This window comes from Ambystoma mexicanum, chromosome 6q, assembly GCF_040938575.1.
Source record: "Ambystoma mexicanum isolate Mex_15411 chromosome 6q, UKY_AmexF1_1, whole genome shotgun sequence".
Classification (NCBI taxonomy): Eukaryota; Metazoa; Chordata; class Amphibia; order Caudata; family Ambystomatidae; genus Ambystoma; species Ambystoma mexicanum.
The window spans coordinates 655848180-655870815 of record NC_090937.1 but is presented as its reverse complement, the minus strand read 5'-3'; the positions used below and the strand labels follow the sequence as shown (position 1 = coordinate 655870815).

General features: G+C 46.2%; 1 protein-coding gene across 11 annotated transcripts in view; it reads left to right on the top strand.

Moving 5' to 3' along the window:
* BLTP1 (bridge-like lipid transfer protein family member 1) overlaps nt 1-22636 on the top strand; it is a 2946455-nt gene that overhangs the window by 654949 nt on the left and 2268870 nt on the right. For all 11 annotated transcript variants that reach the window (XM_069631149.1, XM_069631145.1, XM_069631146.1 and 8 more), the window contains exon 21: nt 9844-9981. In XM_069631149.1, coding sequence (XP_069487250.1) covers nt 9844-9981 — 138 coding nt within the window. The remainder of the gene's footprint in view (nt 1-9843; nt 9982-22636) is intronic.

Below are 22636 nucleotides of genomic sequence, written 5' to 3'. Positions count from 1 at the left end.
TTTCTTTATTAACCATACATATGATATTGAATCGTGGAGGAATACCTTCTTGTGCTACAATAAACATATTCTTATTAATAACCATCTGGTATTCTTAATACAAGCCCATGCTCTAGACATTGCCGACCTAATCACAGAAGGCAACTTCGACTTTCTTGCAATCACAGAGACTTGGCTACACAATGCCGCAGGACCCTCGCTTATGCTAGCCATCCCGGACGGCTACACGATAGTCAGACATGACCGAGAAGGTGCAAGAGGTGGCGGCATTGCCATAATCTCTAAAACGAGCCTTTCCGTTACACTAGTATCTACCCAATCGACTCAATCCTGCGAGACACTATGTGCCAAACTCCAAATAAATAATAATCAATCACTCACCATTCACCTTTTATATAGACCCCCAGGCCCCTTAGGCACCTTTGAAGAGGATCTCCATAACCTACTCACCAATAACCTCAAACCTTGTTCTCAACTAATCCTCCTTGGGGACTTTAATCTAGGTTTCCATGACACCACGGATACTAATGCTACGGTGGTAGCCAATATGATTCACGCACTAGGCCTAACTCAAAGAGTTGACAAGCCTACGCACCTGAAGGGGAGAACGTTAGATTGGTTAGCTGACTGTAACTGTTCAGCAACTATTTCGTCCATGATGCCCTTACCTTGGACAGACCACTCTTTGGTATCCTTTAACCTAGCTACCTCCAGACCCAACGCTACGGCCCCTCCACTAGCGCCACCATGTTTAACCAGAAATAAAAAATGCATTCCTATAGAGAAAGTTATCCCAGCTATACTACCGACCCTTAATCAGAAAACCTAAACTCCAGCGCCCTAGTGCAAGAATTTAATAATATCATGCTCTCTACTCTAGATAAACTGGCACCTCTCAAACTTAGATCAAGTAAACCGAAAGCTCATCTAAACAAATGGTTTACTCCAGAGCTAAGAGACCTACGGATCCTGAAAAGAAAGAGTGAAGCCACTTGGAGACTCTGCCCTTCAGTCGATAACAAAGCTAAATTAACCTCTCTCTCCTCACTTTACAAAAAGAGGTTTGACAGGCAAAACACAACTCGTATGATGATCCCATAGCCAAATCGAATTCCAGCATGAAAGAGCTATTGTCCATCCTAAAGGAACTTGAGTCTCCTATCGCCACACCGGACACCTGTACCAAGGACCAACTTTGGTGCACAGATATCCAGCAAGCCCTAGCTAATAAAATTATCACACTCCAAAACAAAATACAACATAAAAAAGAATCACTCAAAATTCAGGACTCGTCTAAAATGCCCCATACTAATAACTTGGTGGCGCACAGTAATACCTTCCACTTCTCCAAAATGATCACTTTGGAAGTAGAAAAAATTATCTTGTGGCTCAAACCATCTAATTGTAAAGGTGACATCTGCCCAGCACAATTAATAAAAGACACTGCCAGAGAATTATCTCCCTTTATTACTAAATTGATTAACGCCTCCTTTGCCTCAGGCACCATCCCTGCCAACCTTAAACAGTCCTGGGTGCTCCCACTCCTCAAAAAGCAGACATTAGACCCCCTTATTCCCACTAATTACCGCCCTACTACTACGGTACCATTTCTTCTCAAGATTCTGGACAAAGCCGCATACAACCAAATTCAAAAGCATTTAGAACTACACAACCTCTTAGGAGAGAGACAATCGGGCTTCCGTCCCCTACATGGAACAGAAACTGCCCTCATTGATTTGAAATCCCAAATTGACGAGCTGAGAGACAAAGGGAGAATAGTACTCTTGCTACTCCTGGACCTCTCAGCTGCCTTCGACTTGGTGGATCATAAAGTCCTCTGCAGCCACCTGGATTCTGCCGCCCATTTCTCCCCGGAAGCCATTAGATGGATCGAGTCATTCCTGAGTGAAAGAACAATGAGAGTCTTCTCCCCCTCAGCAGCGGCAGATCCTACCCCCATCTCTTGCGGTGTCCACCAGGGCTCCTGTGTCTCCCCAACTCTATACAATATCTTCACCAAGCCCTTGTTTGATGATCTGGACCATCTCGGTATCACCTACACTAACTATGCAGATGATACACAGATCCTCCTCCCGCTTTCTGGGGATCATGTGAAAGACACGGATTTGGTGAACAAGGTATATCTGATCATCCAGGCATGGACGGCCACTCATGGCCTCTGTCTGAATGATGATAAGACAGAGTTGATTTTCCTGGGCACCCAAGCTAATATCAAAAAACACGGTCAGGAATTCTCCTCATTCAACATAGATGGGAATATCATCCAAGTGTCCAAGGATGTAAAAACCCTGGGATTCTATCTTGATTCCACCCTATCACTTGATAAACAGCTAAAATCCCTTGCTTCCGCCACGGCCTACACGTGCAAACTGATAAGAGCCGGTAAACCATTCCTCTCCAATAAGAGCTGCTTAATCCTGGCTAGAGCCTTAATACTCTCCAGAATTGATTATCGCAACGCACTATACTCCGGAGCCAATAAAACAATAACTCAAAGACTTCAAATATTACAAAATAATGCCCTGAGAGCAGCACTATGCATAAACAAACAATCCCACATATCTGCCGCCAGACGCCATCACAATTGGTTGACCACGGACAACAAAATAAAACTCAAAATGTTATCCCTGACCCACAAGGCCCTCAATAAATCCGCCCCCAGATACCTGATTGACAAATTCCACAGGAGAACATCTCTCAGACCGACTAGAGCTGTCAATTCTAATTGCTTGACAATACCGAACTTTAGACTCACCACGATCGGTGGGAATAGCTTCCCGATAAAGGCTGCAAAAACCTGGAACTCACTGCCACAAGACTTGAGAATGGACTTGCCCTACCCCCATTTCAGACAAAATGGCATTCAACTTCTCACTTCGACTGACCTGCGTCACTTACCTCCCACTGTATTTACTCGCATTAATTCTTTACATCTGCAACTCTGATTGACCTCTCTGGAACATTGTACTTTTTGTAATTATTTGTGTTCTAAAGACCTTTATTGTACTTTATACTGTATGCTATACTATGTTTTAACCATGTAAGTTTTGCATTTTCTTGCCACTGCGCCCTGCTACCCCTGGGTCTGGCGCACATAAAATGTGAATAAAACAAACAAACAATAAGGATATTTTCCTTGTTAAAATTGTAATAACCATGAACCAATTCCCTTCTCCATATTACTCTCTCAATTTGCTTTAGACAATGAAGATTTGGATCTTTATCTTAATATTACACATTCGATTATGGAAAACTTGGATTCCATTGTCAGTAAAACACTTTCTAAATGTTTCCAATCTGTGATTTTACAACCTTCTATACAGGCTGCTATTTTATACTCTTTTCATGACGATGATTGCAACCATAATAATTGCAAATCTACATTAGTGTTAAATTGGCAAATCATTTTACAAATCTCAATTCCTCTTGTAACCTGGGTAAATATATGGCTGAACTGTTTAAAATGTCCTTAGCTGCTAATGTCACACATACCTAATTGTTATTATGCACCAAGCATTTCTTTCCCCAGGTAGAATTTCTGTTTTCCCCTGGAAGTTCTAAATTACGCTGGTTTTGTCATTCATTTAATGCTGACTGCTAGGAAAGATTTTCTTTTTGCAACTATCGATCCATAGTTTCCTACGGCACCCCATTCTTTTTGCTCTGTTTTTGATCCTGTCCTGACTTTTTGAAGGGAAGTAAAGCCTTCAGCTTCACTTCCCTTTTGCTCATTTGTTATGGGGAAACTGATGTGTCTCTCAGGTTATTAGTACTGGGAAACTGTTTCCCTTTTAATCTTTTACCTTTTGTAATTTTTTAACATTGCACACAGCATCTTAAAATGCAGTGCTATCGGGATACTTTTCCATCACCCAAATCTTTTACACTTGGGATTTTTGGTTACTTTTATATGTGCTGTAACGAATCCCGAGATGTCACTTCTACCCAAGGGGGAGCCCCTTCCCATGAGACCAGGGTGGTGAGGCTGCTTCCTGATAGTCTCCCTGGGGCTCGTACTCAGCGGGAGGATCTCATGGGACAAGACCTTCCCTCTGGGGACAAGGGAGAACATCTCAGGAGAATGCGGTATTCCCTCCACCCATTCCCTTTACACCCCTACAATCCTTAGACCCCTCTTCCTACGCAGACTCCCATCGAGAGATTACACCCATGTACTTATGTAACATCTGTGAGGGTAACCTAAAGTACTGGGACAAAAGTGATCATTGAGAGCGCTGAGGGTTTGTCTGACCCAAGTTCTGGGACGAGGTGGCCCATAGGAGGAATAAGGACTGATTTGACAGCCACTACTGCAGGTGTGGACGTTGCACCAGGGTAGAGCCTGCATGACAAAACTGAAGAAAGACTTGGTGTCTTCAGCCCGCAATGAACTCAGGAGTTTCGAATCACATACAGAGAAGAACCAAGCAGAGTGGTCAGACGCAGGCGAGTGGCCATCGAAGTCCCACGTAGGCTGAGAAGGAATCGACCTCCCTGGCAGTCCTGATGAACGGTGTGGTGGCGAGGCCGTGAGAAGCAGACTGCAGTCCGGAGCAGCCGACAAGCCCAGGAAGAAGAAACCCTGGTGCTGCCGCAAGGATGACCAATCCCAGGAAGAACTGGAGAGCTACGTGATCCAAACAGCAGGTATGGGGAAGTTCGGGAGGCCCGGTAGTGACACAGGGCATGCGGCAAAGTGGTCCTGCATCAGAGGAACACCTACTCTGCCCAGTAGCCTAACGAAAACCACTGACCACCAGAGTGTGAGAAACACAGGGGTCAGGGATCCCTGTCAAGGAGGGAGGCATTTTCCTCGTACCAGTACTTGGCGAGAATGTTTGCCAAGTGAGTTGATCGGAAGAGTGAGAGAAACATGGGTCTGGGGCCCAAACCCTGTGGCCCAAACCAGGAAGCAAGGCATGTTCCTCAAGTCATACTTGGCAGGCTAGTGACCCAAGTGGACCCAACTGAACAGCGAGAGAAGCCAGGGTCGGGAGACCCTTCTAACATTTGAGAACTTTGTTTTTGAAGCCACACGAGATGTGGACCAGAGGAAGTGAGTCATTCCTCCTGGTGGTACTGAACTATGAAACTAATGTAAGAGAGAGACAAGGGGAAGGGAGTTATTCCCCCTGGTAATCTGGAACTGTCCTAGCAAAGGAAAAGATAGCAGGAGAAGGGAGTCCTTTTCCTGGTAACCAAGAACAGGGGAAGGGAGTCATTCCCCTCTGGTGGTGTGGTCCAGGGCAAGAGAGACATTCCCCCTGGTGTGGGGAACTGTGAGAAAAGACCAGGAGAAGGCAATCATTCCCCCGGTTGTGTGGAACTGTCAAGATACTAGGGGAAGGGAGGCATTCTCCTAGTAACCAAAGTTGTGCAAACTCTAAAGCTAAGATTCCAGGAGTCATTCGCCCTGGTTGTGTTCAACTGTTAGAAAATCGTCAGGTTGTCGGCCAAGGAGAACGGTTTTGAACTTTTGTGTGTTGACCTGGGGAATGGAGCCATTCCCCCAGGAAGGAGCCAGTACTTGGGAACGAACTTCTACTCTCAGTCCAGAAGAAGGGAGTCATTCTTCTGGACCAAATAGACCTTCTTTTGTTTAGTCTTAAGTAGTGTAAGGGACAGAGATAGGGACTTTTGACATAGGACGGTGGATTATTGATTTACACAGACATTCTGATGAAGCCATTAGTCTTTTAGTTGAGGTAGGAAAACCACTCTTAGAGTTCAGGAAAGTTAGGTGTTCTCTTTATTTTCTTAAACAATAAAAGTGCATTGAAACCACTATGTCACCTGTGTGTCAGTCTCCTCCTTCTGCACCATTACAGTACCTAAAGACCAGCTGGTGACCACAGATATCATTTTACCATTTTTGTTTTCTTTCTAGTGAGCACATTCGCGTTTACTGCAAATGGCCACTAAACGTGGCTGTGCCCTGAAATGGTATGCCACAAGATTTTTGCTTGTCCTTTGGCCTTCTTCCTGTCTTGCCAGGTGATTAAATCCCATATAAGGTATGCCCTTGCCCAGGAAATCTGCTACTTTCGCGGCTAGTGCTGCTTTTGTGTGGATGGGACTGTCTAGTCCCAGTACACATCTGGAGCAAGCAAGTCTAGGTATGGGGCAAGAGTGAAACCAGTAGTGATCCCTGATTGGACCACTACTGGCTGTTTGAATGGTGCAGATCCTTTCCATTGGAGGGCGGGCGCTTATCTCCAGCCTGGATTTTGGATAAGAGGAGGACTCCTGCAGCCATTTCTTCAGATCATTGTTCGAGTAAAGAATCCCTCATAGAAGAACAGCCGATTGAAAATCCAAATAAGACTCCTGAAGATGCCCGGCATCCCTTCCTGCGTCTGTCCCAGTGAAGTCCTGTTGTACTACCTGATCTGTGAAGGCCTTGGGCGGTGCTTCAACCAGTCTCAATGTATTCTCGAGGATCCAGCCGCCCTGAGCCTTAGTAAGTGACCCTGGATGGCGCAGTGGACTGCCCAGCCCTCCAGTGGGCTACCTCGCTAGAACCGTCGCCATTTCTGTGTTTGCATCCGGACCTTTGGTGGTCGCCAGCTTATAGTACAAGTCGCCTTCCTGCCAAAGGTCACCATCCCAGCCTCAAGGGATCCTGTCCTGGAAGGTTTTCTACAAACGCGACTGGAAGGATGTCTTCCATTGTCTGTGTGGCCGTCGCTGGAACTCACCTCCCCCCATTCTCTGAAGTGTCCTGAAGAGGGCTGCATCGGCAAATCTTGCATTTCTTGCATTTCTCCATCGCCAAGGGTTGCTCCTAGACCCGGCCGGAAGAAGTCGTGGATCCCCGGCTCCTGCGCACTGCTCACAGGAACCAGCAGGGGAAAATCCATCCAAAAGCGACTGCCTAGACACCCTGTCTGGTCAGGACACTAGTTTTTGGAAGAGCAGTCCTTCATAACATCACAGCATAACATTTGTTGAGAGCTCACTCTCCGGGGGCCCTCACAAACACTGCTATGGGAGTCTGTTAGGCAAGATTTGATGGAGTAACCCTGTGGGAGACTACACCAGTCTGGTCCTCTTGGTATTAGGTAACCCACCTATTGGTATAGGTCTATACTACACAAGTTGGTAGAGTGACTGAACAGCCAGACTTATCTCAAGAGGGGTAAATGTGAGCTGTAGAGCTATAGCATTGATTTCCACACATACAAGTATCCAAATAACACTTACACACAAGGTTTTCTAGTAAAATAATTATTTATTTATTTAACGGTCAGTTTTAAATAAGCATTCTTTAAAAAGGGCAATGTGCAACAATACAAATACACTTCAAAATACTTTCTCAGAATCAAGGCAAAACAAGTAGACACTCTTTAGAGATGCTTCATACACACTTCCTATATCCTGAGGTGACTTCACTAACTAGGACAGTATTGGCATTTATGTATCACTTTTGTAATTCTGAGGTTGGCAAAGGGGAAAGGTTAATGGCAGGAAAAAGGTTAACAGGTTCTCAGAGCATGTGAGCACTTTTAGAAATCCCCAATGAAGTCTAGATAAAACCTTTCCCAGCAATATTAGTTACAATCCAATGTATCACCTATGAGGGACATTTGGAATGAAAGACAATGGGTTAGAGTCTGCAGAGAGCCAGGACAGCCCAGGTCAATTTGGGACAAAGTCTATGGAGCTGAGGTACTTCTTAGATAGCAAAAGTCTTGCACAAAGTTAGAGAGTTTGTTGTAGAAAATCACTGTTGGGCCACAAGCTGTTATACTGAGATCAACTCTAAAAAAGCAGCCACTGCAACTCTCAACTGAGAAAAGCAAGCTACAGACAAAGAGGTAAGTACCCCTTAGTCAGAATAATACCTTAGGTTAGACGAAGAGGATCCAGCTGGCTTCTGTCCTGGTTGCAGAGTTGCAGACCCTGTGTTCCTGGGCCTCTGTCATGGGGGCAAGAGGGAGGACGTCTGGAGGACTCCTGCACAAAAGTTCAGAGGTCTGCGGCAGCTACGGGCTCTTTCCCCTTCAGCGGCACTTGGTAAACAGGACCACCACGGATCTTGGACACCGGTTGGGCTTCCTTCACTCCTTGAGTCCAGCACTCTGGTGAGCTGACTCAAGCTTGGGTCGTCCTGCTTCGGGAGGGTCCTCAGGAGACTCCTGGAACTTTTGGCCAGCTTACAGACGTTGCATTCGACTACAGATTTCTCGACCCCTGGCACTCTGTTCCAGCAGCAGCAAAGAAGTACAGCCATTTGGGGAAGGCCGTCCAGCAAAGTTCGTCTCGGGGTTAGCGTCCTCTCCGGAGTTTCTCTTGTTGATTCGGAAAAGACGTTTCAGCACAGCAGCAGGGCTTCACGGGGCAGTTCAACGGTCCAGGAGGATACAGCAAGCTTCTCTTCGCAATTCCTTCATCGGATGTTTTGTCCAGTGGTCGACTCTTATCTTCAATTGAAGAAGCCTTGCCTTTTATGCAGGTTTCTCCCATTCATGCACAGCCTAGCTGTCACTCACACAGCAGGGTGTCTGTCCTGCAAGGACAGCCAGCCAATCAGGACTGGGTGCATTCTGGTAACCAAGGAGACTAAGGACAGGGCAGTTTCAGGCACCTCCCTCACTTCCTGCCCTGCTAGACATACTGGAGCCAGAGGCGGGTTTCAATACTGAAGCCTGCCAAAGGCAAAATGAACAAAGGGGTTAAACCTGGTTTGCCGCGCAGAGTAAAACCTAAGAAAGACCTCACAAACAAGAAATGGTGAAAAAAGACGACCAGGGCCATTTTGACGCAATGGTCACCCATGGGTGCTATACTGCAGCTGAGGTTTCAGCCTTACGGTAGAAAAGCACAATGGTAGGAAAATTAAACGACTGCCACCAGCCATTTTAAGTAGTGAGGGTAATAGAAAATGTTACATGAGAGAGTATGAAAAGGGGCTACTAAGTAACCCCCCAGCACTCCACATAAAATGACGTGTGCTGGACCTACTTAGGAAAAAGGTAAGTAAAGTCAATTTCACTTTACTCTTCATGGGAACTGTAGGATTTCCCTGTGACACTGCACTGAAGGTGCTGTGTGTCACCATACAAGAAGTAGATGCCTATCGGGTTTTTCAGACTACAAAAACAAAGGAAACACATACTCCAAATCAGATCAAAATACATGAGAGAGTGAGAAAAAGGTCTTACTCCAGGATAAAAATTAAAAAGTCCAGCAAAAGAGATGGCAGTCTGTCTCTAAGGTTGAAGGGAATAGCACAGAAATGAAAATTCTCCCTCAGTCTATCAAAGATGAGGACACAATCCATTAGAGGAACAAATTACTTAGCTCTGTTAATGTTCTTTCTGATGGATGTTTCTCCCACAGATTCCTCATTGGCCTCCTTTGCTACCCCTCTGACTAAGAGCGATCTCTAATTCTTTCTCTTTCAACGTCTGCAAAACATTTGTATTGCTTTCCCCAAGGCAGCTAGGCACGGGGAAAAAGAAAAACGAATTTAGGGAACGGGGGTGCAGTCTAAGCTATTTATACAACCATCAACGTAATGTCCAGATGTAAGTGTGGCGAGCGTCGAGGGACCTTAATAGCAGAGTGGCACGGCACCCCCTGCTGTCGAGATATGCTAAAGCAGGTTTGGGAGGAACACCCATCAGAAAGAACATTACCAGAGGTAAGTAATTTGTTCTTCATCGCTTTCATGACATTTCATAGAAATACAATGTACCCTTGTACTATATGAAAATAAATAGTCTTTTCATGCTAACAGAGTTGCTGTCTGTTTGACTTGATTGACTTATTGTTATAATTTGTATTTGTGACACATACTATGCCTCATCTACTTTCCAGCACTGTGGCACCGATGGTCCAGAATGTCCTACAGTGTTCTTTGAAAGACTTTGTTTTGAAATGAAGAAATGTTACAAAGAGACAATGCTACAGCTTTTGCTTTCCCCACTGTATATCTTTGTGAATGACAGCTATCAGGTAACATAAGAAAGCAAAATTTTAAAGTCTTTTTTAAATGTTTTAAACAAACTGTAACCCATAATTGAGTGTGGCTTTTGCTTTGCTGAAGGCAAATATGCATGCACTTTTATTTGTCACTGGACCATCTTGCTCTTATTTGCATTTAATCCAAGACGGTTTATTTCCCAGTGATCATTGGTGGTGCCAACATAATTATTTTACTAATATTACTACAGCCTGTATGATTTTTATTCTAACTTCATTTAACTCTTTAATGCACCCATTACTGGTTTCTGTGTTTTCGTACATGTTCCCTAGAATGGATCATTTTTATTAGGTTAATGGTACCTTATCTGCAGCAAATGAAACTGGTCAAAATGTATTTGTAAAAATGTTTATGCTGAAATCAACATTTTTACATTTGGTTCGTAGATGGTGCTCTTGCTCCAAGCTGAGTTAGTCAAGGCTGTTATAGTCTTGGATAGTCTATGCAATAGACATGCACTTTTTACTATAAGTGATTATATCCCTTGGTGCCCCCTGCCGCATCTGCCTAACCAGTGCCACTACCGTAGTCTGTTGAGTCCAAGGAGGTGGTTAGGGCAGATGGATAGCATTGGTGACGTGCTTGTCTTCAGTGGCCTCCACAATCCACCTGTACTACATGCTTCCCTCATTCCATTATTGTAGGCTGTGACCACGGATAGTGGTTGGCCCGTGAGAACACAGGAAGCAGTCCATGCATTTTTGAAGTGTGTGCTGAGGTTCACTGTAAAAAGGCAGGACCCCTGGGAAGGAGGTAGCAAAAGAAGCACATGGAAACTGAGCTCTAGAATTCACACACTTCTTTGCAACCACCCACCTCCCTGGTCCTTCTGTAAAAAGACAGTGGAACATGCGTAGAGGGCGGTGGGAATGCAGAGATGCTGTACTCCTCTCCAGCAACAGTGCTCCTTTGTCCATTGGGCTGCCTGACAGACCTCTATGCCTGAGACCTGTGAGCCAACACACATGGTTGAAGGTGTCCACTTCAGTAGAGCTTAAATGATTGACCTCATCAAACCTTCTTGTTGTCCTATCTTCTCCAGCTGAAACAAATGTATGTGTGGGCTTACTGTCTGAGCTGTGAGAAAACATCAATTCGAATGGATTGCGTATTCCTCATCTTTGATATTCTCCGATATCCTGCTTGCAGCTTCAGAAACCTTTTCACAGCAGAGGGTGCCATGCATCACCAACCTTGTATCCGTCGATGGCCTCCTTCCGCTCTCGACCATGACGCTGATGTCGGTATAAAAGGCACGGACCGCGCCTGTTGCCCCAGTTCTGTTTTTCCGCACAGCTGCTTTGTCACGGTTCACTCGCTTCAGCAATTTGTCAACTGCACATTTGAGTTTACTCGACGATGCATATACCCTGAAAGATGCGGGTTCAAGATGTCTATCACAGACACGCACCAGATATGTCTTTGGTGCTTGGGTACAGACCATAAAGTCAATGGGCTGCATTATAATTCAGCCGGTCCGGAAACAACGGTGGCGGTAAATCTGCTGCCACCGTTGTTTCCGGACCGGGTGATTCCAACTCCTGCAGGCGGGAGGTGTCACTCCCGCCAGGTCTGACCTGGTGGAAGTAACACCACCCGCCTGCAGGCAGACACAAACACCGGCTCTGTCAGACGGAACCAGTGTTTCCATGGTCCCCATCCCCATGGAGTCCTATGGGATTCCATGGAAATGGGGCTTTACAGAATTCCGCCTCACCGAGGTTGTAATACACCGGTGATTCTGGCAATCACAGAGGGGGAATGGAATTACCGGACTGGCGGCAGCCTGCCGGTTATTCCGGCACGGCTACCACCGGACTCGTAATGAGGCCCAATGACTGTGGCTAGTGTCAGTCTGACGATGAATGCCTTAAAAGCGAGGAAGGGGAAACTCGTCATGGGTAGGCCTTCTCCCAAATCCACTTCGATCTTCCCGCCGAAGTTAAGATAATCGGAGGACAAGAGTTTGAGGGAGGTTTCTCCTCGCCGGGCCAAGAAGCACAGCAAGCATGCAAAGCGCTCCAGGTCGTGGTCTCATCACTCTTCATCGTCCTGCTTGGGGAAATTCAGGAAGAGGCACCATCGGTCATGATAGTCTTCTTCGGACTCCTTGCCCGATGGAAACGGGTAAGCTTCCTGAGCAGAATGACTTCTAAAGCAGAGTTGGAAGAGTTCTGACAAAAAATGTTGGAGGTATTCACCTACCCTTTCCTGCCTCCCCCGCCCCTCCCTTCCCTCTCTCCGGACCTCTTCACCCTTTCTAACTTCATAATTTTTACCCCCTCCACCCCCTCTGCCCTTATAACCTTTCTGAGTCCACCACCCCTTTTCCATATTACCTGATCAGGGCTCCCCCCACCCCCCAGTGGCTTCCCCCTCCTCAGTATTTGACTTCTCGCCCCTCTCCTTGAACGGCGGGCTGCGTAGTGTGGTTTTTCTTTTCCGTTTGTCTCCAACCGTCATCCATTCCCATGGTCTAGGTCTCGTTCCGTTCTCTGTGCCCGGTGATCTCTCAGGTCTGTCCTCCCTTTGTTCCTGTTCTAGCTCGAGGTGCAGTATGTCCACCCCCTCTTGTAGCCTGGTTTTTCGTCTCTGCACGCCTGCCCACTCGAAAAGGAGTCCAAAGGTGAAGGTCCATTTTGTATCTGATCCCTAGTTCTTTGAGTACTGTTAGGATCAGACCCATTTGGCGGCGCTTGACTAGGGTGCTGTTTGGTAGATCCTGGTACAACTCGATCTTTTGGTCCTTGTACTTGACCGGTTCCTGTTGTCTTGCCGCTTTCAGGACCGCTTCCTTTTGGCCGGATCTCGTAAATGCTGCCAATACGTCTCTTGGTCTGGCATTGGGGCTCTTGTTGAGGCGTCCAACTCTGTGGACCCTGTCCAGTTCTACTGTGTTTGGAGTCGTTTCCCCCAGGAGTTCTGCAAAGATGCCTTGGATGACGACCTTCTACACTCTATCTGCTACTGTTTCTGATAGCAGTTTCAGCCTATATTGACTCTCTGCGATCTGTTCTCCATGTCTTACATCTGGAGTTCTAGGTTCTGCGTGGCCATGTCCAGCCGTTCTATGGCCTCACCGTTTGCCATTATTTCTCTGTCTACCTCCTGTAGGCTCTTCTCCAGGATATCTGTCCGCTCGCCCAGTTCCTGTTTCATTTACCCCAGGGCCGAGTTGAGGTCTGACCGCAGTAGCTGGAACTGGTCCTGGAATGTCTTTAATAAGTTGGATTATAGGGAGAGCATTTCCCCATGGAAGTCTTGGTGTGACATTGGGGCTAGCGGGTCCATTTCCTCTGGTGTGCTGCGGCCAGTTGCCCCCTCCTGGGCGGCCCTGTGTGCTTCGTTAGCTTCCCTGGCCGGCCAGATTGTGGGTAGTGTTCCGGGCGTGTCACCCTGGGGAGGTCCACCTTTGTTTGCCCAGGCTTTATTTTTAGATGACATTTTTGAGTGCCCTGTCTGGGTTAGGGTCAGTTCACTGGTTTTGTCCCGATTCCCGGGGCTCTTATTTCGATGCGGTCCCCTTTGTTGAGTGGGGTTCCACTGCAACGCTTCTCCTTCCGTCAGCTCCTTAGGTCAGGTCCTTATCACCTGCCTCCTGGCGTGCTCTTGGTTTAGTCCCCTTTATTGCAAGCCTTTGCCTCTTATTTTCCCCTCACATTTCGTGTTCTCTCCTTTTCTCAGACCGGGGACTGGGCCTTTCTGGGTCCTTGCGGTGTCCTGTCTCTCTGCTTCTCCCGTCTATCTTTTTCACTTCTATGAGGTTCTTGAGTCGGGGTGAAAGGGCTGTCTCCAGACCTTCCCTTCTCTTAATGTGTATCTTTTGGTGGAGGGGCTGTCCCCCGTAAGGGTGAGATAAATGGCCGGGGTCTGCGTGCCACGTCCTTTCTCCCCGATTCTGCCCCTTTGTCCTTTTGTTGTGGAACTTCTCTGGTCAAGCACCTGCTCCCTGATGCGTATATCCTTCTACCCCTGGGGTCTGTTGGTGCCCTAGGGCCTCTCCGGTTATCAATGTGTGCTGGGGGCTTTCCCACTTCAGTGGCCCCCCCTTGTCAATGTTGCCGGCTGTATCCCAGCACTGCAGGGGGGGGGGGGGTTCACCTGTTGTCGGCGTCGCTTCTTCCAGTGGTGCCCCTGCGCCTCCTCCCAGTGTCTTCCTTGAGACCAGGAGCCTTGTCCGACCTTCGGTGCCTGTTCTCCTAGCGGGGCTCTCCTCCTGCTCCCCCGTTCTGCTCCTCCCTCTGGGTGCTGTCCGTTTCGATCACAGACGTCTCTTTGCCTCTGGCGCCTCCTTTCACTGCTGATGGGGCCACTCTCCATGCCTCCGTTTGCGGGTGTGTGTGTGGCCTTGTTTGTTTGTTTATTAATTTGTATGGCGCACCAAACCCAAAGGTAACTGGGCGCAACAGAGAACAGAATACATGGATACTTTAAGCTTAGTAACAGAGTAAGGCACAAGGGTACATGAAGAAAAAGCCTTGCCTGCTGCGAGTGTTTTTCTGCCTGCGGCCCCTGGCGTTCTATTCCTGGGTTGGTGGCTGCGTTTGGTCTCCGGCACCGATGTCTCCCAGCGGGGTCTCTCTTCGACTGCTCCTCCCGCTCTGTCTTCAGACTTGGCTCTCTCCTTGGGCGGACCTCCCCGACCTCGGGCCGCCTTCTGCAAATGCCTGTCTCTCTCCGCTCTTCAACCGCAGCTATGGATCTCTGCTCGCGGCTAAGGCCCTGTGACTGCTGTTATTCCTGTCGAGCCTCTGGGTCTCTCCGCTCGTCTTTCTGCGGTGGTCCCTGCTGTTGCTGGGCTCGCGGGTCACTTTCCGGCCAGCCCGCCGTTGCACCAAGGTGCTCCCCGCCTATCCTTGGGCTGCTGAGTCTCCCTCCCTGCCGGATCCTCTCTTGGGCCTGCCGTCTCTGGTGCCTCGGCTCGGAACCTCCTGCCCTTTGCCAGCGCATCTTAATTCAGCTCTGCTTTTCTGAGCTGGTGCTGCGCCCGTCTTTCTCTCTGTCGCATGCCCCTTCCTTTTTAGTTTATTACAGCATCTGTGGGGTGGTGGAACCGCACGTAGTTGCTGGGGGGTTCAGGAGCGCCGTTGACACGTCTATCTCGTGTCAGCAGCCATCTTGAAGTCTAGCGTGCACTTTTTTAAGGAGGTTCGCATGGCTGCGGAAGTCGGGTTTCGCACTAGATGTGCAAGCTAGACTTTTGGGTATGCCCTTTGACGGTTCTCAGCTTTTTGTCTTGAGGGGCGAAATGAGAGTTGAGAAAAGCTGTAGTCTTCAAAAGCTGCTACTAAGTCTTTGAGTGCTGCAATTCATCACCCTCAACAGAGCCGTTCTACTTCTGAGGGTTAGAAGAGTTGGCCCTTTTGGTTTTACTCTATCAGAAAATCGAGAGGCCAGTTCTCTCAGAGGACAGAGGAAACAACCTTGTGGTTCTCGAGGACGCGGAGCCAGGATTGCTTCAACACCCTCTGCCTCTTTGCCATCCACAGCCTCCACAATTCCAAAGCCGCTTTGGGGCCTTAACCTACAGGACTGTGGTAGGAGGCAGGTTATGTCAGCATCTGAAAGAGTGGCAAAGTATTACGTCTGATGCATGGGCACTGCAAACAGTTGCTCATGGTTACTGTCTTGCTTTTCTAAAAAGGCCTCCAGACTGTCCCCCAAGATGCCAGTCCTTGCAGGATACAGATCCACACCTCTTACGGGAGATTTTAATCTTGTTAGAGAAATGGCCAGTCAAATGGGTACCTGCTACGGAAAGGAATCAAGGCTGGTACTCGCCTTATTTTCCTGATCTCCAAGAAGGATGCAGGATTGCGACCCATCTTGGACTTGAGATGCTTGAACAAATTCCTAGGGAAGGACAGCTAAAAGATGGTTACTCTTTCGCAGATCCTTCAGCTCCTGGATTGGATGGTTTCATTGGATCTCCAGGATGCTTACTTTCATGTGCCCATACATCAAAAGTACAGGATTTACCTGAGATTCGCCATTGGCAGTCCTCACTATCAGTTTCTAGTTCTGCCTTTCTGGCTTCACTCATCCCCAAGGGTCTTCACCAAGTTAATGGCAGGGGTGGCAGCAAATCTAAGGAGTGGAGGGATTCATATCTACCCCTATCTGGACAATTGGCTGATCAGAGCCCATTCACCCGAACAGGCTCTGGAACATCTCAACAGCACTAGCCACTCTCTCCACAATCTGGGCTTCTCCCTTAATTTCAAGAAGTCCCACATGACACCTTCCAAAAAGCTTCACTTTATCAGAGCAGTCCTGGACTCTACCTTGGGGAAAGCTTCGCCACCCGAGGTAAGGGCTCAACACCTTTCGCAGATAGTAAACAAATTTTAGAGTGCCCAACGTCTACCGGCCTTCGATTTGGAGCTCCTTTCGAGCCTCTTCATTCGTGTCCTCGCAGGATGCTTTCTTTAAAATCGATAGTTTTAACAGCCTCAAAAGTACCATTGCCACTTTAACAGGGGTTAAACAGGGTTGTAAATTGGCTTCCACTCTGTTCAACCTCTATTTCAGTGATATTGATAAGTTGTGGAATTGCTGCACGATAACACCAGTTAGACTAGGGAGATTAAGATGACATTGTTTGGCTTTTGCAGACAACCTTATCTTTTTTGATAGGACTGCTTTGGGGCTGTAGACCGAATTAATTATTTTTTTACAATATGCAGTGGCAAATAATTTGCAGGCTAGTGCCCTTAAATCTAAAAATTGTTGTTTTCTCAAAAACTCAAAGTTAAAACTATAAATTAGAGTATAGGCACTGAGAGAATTGAGTGAGTTTTGGAATTAAGGTACATTGGAGATAATCAACTTTGCTTCTATGGGTATGTGGAAGGATTTCCTGTGAAAAATGTTGATCTCTTTTATAACACATCAAATGCCTATATGCGAGGATGTGCATGTTTTCACTGGTAACACTTTTAAATGACTATGTATTGAAGGTCGATCCTATTTTACTTCATGGTTTAGATATGTCTCTATTGCATCTGGGCTATTTATTTATTTTTTAACAACTTGCAGGTATGGGTTTGGAAAGAGGTGCTGCATATTTCTAGTTATCTGTCAAATGCCATCAATCATTAGGCATGAACTGGGACTTATCTCCCTAAGTACAAGATATCAACGGAGGCAGCACCTAAACTTTGCTAAATTTCTAAATCCACCTTATAATTTGTTGTATGTTGATTTGTGTCTAAGGTTGGTGGAATCTTCTTGTAACTCTGTTAATATAGGCAAAGAATGTGCTCACTCCTCTCCACTATTGAGACGAACAAAACCTAATAACCGTCATTGTAGAGTAAAGAAAAACCATTATAGTTAGGATTGGAGCAACACAATTGAAACAATGGGAATTTATAGGGAATATGCTTTATTCCGTAGGATAAGGGAACCGTTATACACATACATAAAAGGTGTCCCTTGTAATAAAGCACACAAACTTTATATGTGCTTTCGGCTCAACCAATTTGCTACCAGGGAACGGACAAAGTATTGGGCATCATTCAAAGTGTTGGGTTTAACTACGTGTTGTTTTTGCAATCATGAAGAACAGCTGGAAACATTAAAGCACTGGGCAATTGATTGTTCCCATTTTAGTTTGGTAAGATTAGGACTATCTAACTTTGACCCGAAATCTTAATATGCTCAATCTTTTTTGGTCTAGACTCATGTGAGGTGAGAACATAGCACTGGTTTTATCCTTGTCTCGGTTTTTAACTGTTATTCAATTACAGATCACAGGGTTGTAAACTCGCTGTTGGGATAAAATATTGTAATGGTTTATATTTAAGTGGCATATTTGTTCACCATGTGATTTGAATTCAATAGGGATTGTTCAACCTTTTATGATGTACAGTGTTTAAGAATTGGCTTGCTGAAGAATCAATGTGAGAGTATTGTTTTAGATTTTGTAACTTGTGTTTTGAATAACATTTTTTGATGTTTTTGTAAAGTTTTATATAAAACAAATACAATCTATTTTAAAACAGTGTTTTAACAGCTATTACCTCTGCTTGCAGGGTTAGTGAGCTCCAGGCTTTGTCGTCTAAGCCACCATTTACTGTTTTCCATAAGAACAATGTAGTTCTGAGGTTTCACCCTTCTTTTCTACCAAAGGTTGTTTCAGAATTTCATTTGGTGAAATAGATTGTTTTGCCTATTTTCTACCTTCCTCCTCATCCTTCTAAGGAGAAGGAAAGACTCCACAGATTGGATCCCAAGAGAGCATAAAGCTTTTATATTAACAGACTCTAAATTAAGATCGGAAGATCAGCTTTTTTTGGGCTATGCTGGCCACAGGATGGGGCAGGCTGTTACAAACCAGCCCCTGTCTGGCTGGATTATCGTGTGCATTTCCGAATGTTAAGATCTGGCTGGAAAGGAAAATCCTGAAGGTGTGAGGGCTCATTCCGCTAGAGGGGTGGCTGCTTCCTCAGCCCTTCAGAGAGGGGTACCAGTTCAGGATATTTGAGTGCTGCCAACTAATCTTCCCTGCATACCGCCACAACAAATTATTGCTTAGTCCCTCTATCGGGTCAGGCCGCCAAATTTGGGAAGGATGTTCTACAAAGTATAAATCAGAAATACATTCTCCTTTCCCACCTCCTGTAACATAGTACTTTGTGAGTCTATCAAAGACTAGGAAGGTTGTAGTATATATCTGTTTGCCTGGATGGTACACAATTAACAATAGCATCCATCTATGGCCCAAATAAAGGGCAGACAGAGTTTCTTTGCTCTGCAGTTGTGTACCTGGTGGCCTGCAGAAGTCCTATTGTACTTGCAGTGGATATTAACTTTGTTCTGGAGATGGGATGCGACCAAGGTAGCCTTCATAAGCTCCAACCAAGCGCGCATCAATTGTGAATTACTTTAAAAGAGACAGGCCTTGGAGATTCATGGAGACACGAACATGGGGAGGAGATGGATTGTACGTTCTACTCATAATCACATCCACATACTCTTGATTAGATTATTTGAGAAGGGACTTCTCCAAGTTATGCAAAACACGAAGATTGGGGACATAGATCTCTCTGATCATGCTCCCGTCTCCGTTGAACTGAAGCTAGGGTCTACAGCTAGGAGAACGAGGTCCTGGAAATTAATTCATGTGTGACTAAAAGATCCTGATCCATAGTGGTACTTGATAGGTGAACAGTAGATTATTTTGCGGGGAATCCTTGTTAGGGGAGTTTTCCCAAAGTCCTACTGGTAGTAAGACTTTAGTAAGCTATCCGAGTGGCTTGTAGATCCCCCAACTCTTAGTATCAGTCTGTATTAGCTCAAGACCTTGGTAGAGTGGCAGCGCAGTCAGGTTTGAGAGGAAGATGTGAGCTGTAGGTAAGTACACTGCATTTTAGCTAGACAGGCACAACAAAGAAGCACTTGCACTTATAGGTACATAAAAAGTATATATTTATTATATTACCACCAGAATCACTTTATATACTTCAGACGTTTTTACTAGAACACTTAGGAATACTTGATAATACACTTCAAAGGGCACTTTCACTTTTGTGTTTGTTTGCGGTTACATTTGTAGCACTGTTAGAAAGGGAAAAAACAATGTTATCTTATTATCGGTTATTGCTCACTCATAAGGCTTTCAACGGTTTATACGGTAATACATTTACTCTTCAAACACATATAGTAAAGTCACTTAAAAGGAGGAAAACAGTTAGTTAGTGGAACATAAGCTTAGTTCAAGGTTCTAGAGATGGTTTCTTCGCCTAGTAAGTCCTTTAAATCCAAAAACGCAACTGTTGGGGAGAATTCTCAGAAATTTTCTAATTCCCTTCTACCTTCGAGACCCCAGAACCTTTGCTGGACTTGAGGACTTATTCATTTCTAACCTGGAGAGAGTGAGACCTTTTTCCCACTCTCTCATGTACTTTTCTGTGATTTGGACTCTGTTTCTCTTTGGTCTTTGTAGTCTGACAAACTCCATATGTATCATCTTTACATTGTGACACAAAGCACCTTCAGTGCAGTAACACAGGGAAGTCTCTTAGATTTCCCAAAGGTTTAAATACCTTCTCTTGGTGAAACTACTGTTTCCAAGAGCAGTGAAGTGAAATTGACTTTACTTAAAGTTTGTAACTTGCTAGACCCAGCACACACCATCTTACCATAGGGTGCTGGAGGGGTTACTTAGTATCCCCTTTGTCTAGTTTCTCATGTAACATATTTATGTTACCATTTCTACAATTAATGGCTGGTGGCAGTGGGTTACTTTTTACTACCATTGTGTGTTTTTACCACGGGCAGAGTTCGCATCTGCAGTAAGCCACCCATGGGTGCCCATTTTGTCAAAATGTCCCTGGTCTTGTTTTTTCGCCATTTCTTGCTCATCACCCCTCACCTCCCCAGAGATTGTTTCATTGGTTTGACAAGTGCAATGTTGTGTTTTTTATTATGTTTTTACAGTGATGTCCGCGGATCCAACATGGTGACCGTTTCATAATATCTAACGCAGCTCGCGCTTTCCACCGTCCAATCAGCGGACGCCTCTGATGTCGTGGACATCACACCGGCCCTGATTGGTCCAGGAGGATTGGGAAGTGAGTCCGCAAACCGGACCCAGATATCACACATCTTTTGGGACCTACTTTTTGGCTGTTTAAAAAAAAAAAAGACGACTGGACGGATTTACACCAAATTTACAAAAGCACGCTTTCGGACAAGTCCCCAGTCCTGGCGCAAATTTGGTGAAAATCTGTCCAGCGGTTTGGGCTCTAGGCGTGAGCAAAATCTTTTTTCCATTGCGTCTATGAGGAACCCCCCCCCCCTCTTTCCCCCCCTGGACATAACCTCACCAAACTTTGCAGAATTTTTTTTTTTCCACCTGCGAAGTCGGTCGCAAATGTAGAGTTCTCTTCCAGGCTGATGCCTATGAATAGCTGAACGTTGTTATTATAGACTTTCTTTCTTTTACTGTTCGCTTTGCCACACGACCACCTGACTGCTCGACGGCTCTCGACGAACACCCTCATCGTCGAGGACTGACTGATAGACGTCCAGACACAGCCTTCACGAACCTCTTCGGGCTTCGGCCCATTATAATATGGAGAGAGGGGGGAGGTTTTTCCAACTGACCTCTTTAGAGAATGCTTATTCTATCATCCCCTTTCTTCTTTTCTCACCAATCTGCCCTTTTAAAATGTAATGGACAAAACTCACTTTAAATGTTGCCCCTCCAGCCACCGAAAAATTCCTGTGGAAGGACATGCACCAGGTGTGCAATCACTGTCTCCTCAGGGAATCGCCCCAAAAAAGTGTAAATCCTGTAAACTTTTTTGGCCAAAGACCTTATAGGATCCTCCGACCAAACGCTGGGCCGTTCATGGCGTGCAGGCCGAGGCCTCCATCGACTTGACGGAAGACAGCAAGGGCAGTATCGGGGTCATGAGTGACACCAAAAGCGAGCGGGGTCCGTCGGAACCCCATGTGCGGGCCCCCGACTCCAAGAAGCAGGCCGATGGCTATGTGGTGGAGAAGGCACCCGGCGGCCAGGACACAAGCACAAAGACCCTAAAAACAAAAACCCACGGCCGACTCTCAATGGTACTGTCAAGCGTTGCTGCCCATGCGGTGTCCAGGGACAAAGCCTCAGGTTCTTCACTGTCCTCTGGGCCATCGCATACGCTTTCACCTTATGGCAGTTCCCCAAAACCCGAAAGCGAAAGTCGGTTTGGACACCGCACATAAAGGCTTTCCTTTTGCGCGCCGAAAAACAGGCAGCAAAAGGTGTTTTGGCATTCCCCAAGAAAATGCCGAAAATGCAGGAGCTAATTAAACATGTCAGTGCTTCCCTGTTTAAGTTGAAATCGTGGAAAAAATAAAATATTTCGACGCTCTTGGACCCAAAAGAGACACGGGCAGGGTTTTCCACTCCCTGAGACACTCAGGGGCAATGCACCACAAGGATGTAACTCCCTCCCAGGCCACCCCTGTCATGTCAGGTTTCCCATCCTCATGTGAATACACACCTGAACAGTTCAATAAAATCATAAGGAGAATATCCGGTTTTGTAGACTTCATGGTCAGACACCCTGAGGGGCACAGCACAGCAGCCCCCTGCCAAAAAGTTTTGTCTTGAGCCACAGCCTAGCTAGCACCTCTGCTCTAGGCACTCTGCCCTCGACATACCAAGACCCCTCTCAAACATACCAAGACCCCTTGTATTGTGACAACCCCTCAGGGGACCCAGTGTCTCACGGGGACTTTTATGTTCAAGACCAGTTTTACGATGACATTTACATCATCCAGTTGCCAAACCACCAGGACCAGCCGGTTGCAGATTTGCCTGTTGACAATCGGCTTCAGTACAATGAACTGCTACTAAAGGCAGCACAGCATTTTAATATCCACACTCAGGAGGCACAGATCGACAAGGAATTTGTGGAAGATATTCTGGGGGAAAAGAAGTCTGCCACCCAGCTTATCCCACTCCTGCAGTCTGTCCTGAGACTCAGCCAGTCAACCCTACTGGCGCCTAGTCTCACAAGGGCGTCAACCCCAGAATAGAGAAACTATTCAGACCTGCGTCCACTGACCCCCTGTATATTAGGTGTCCGCTTAAACCAGATTCCTCAATGGTCACCACCAACA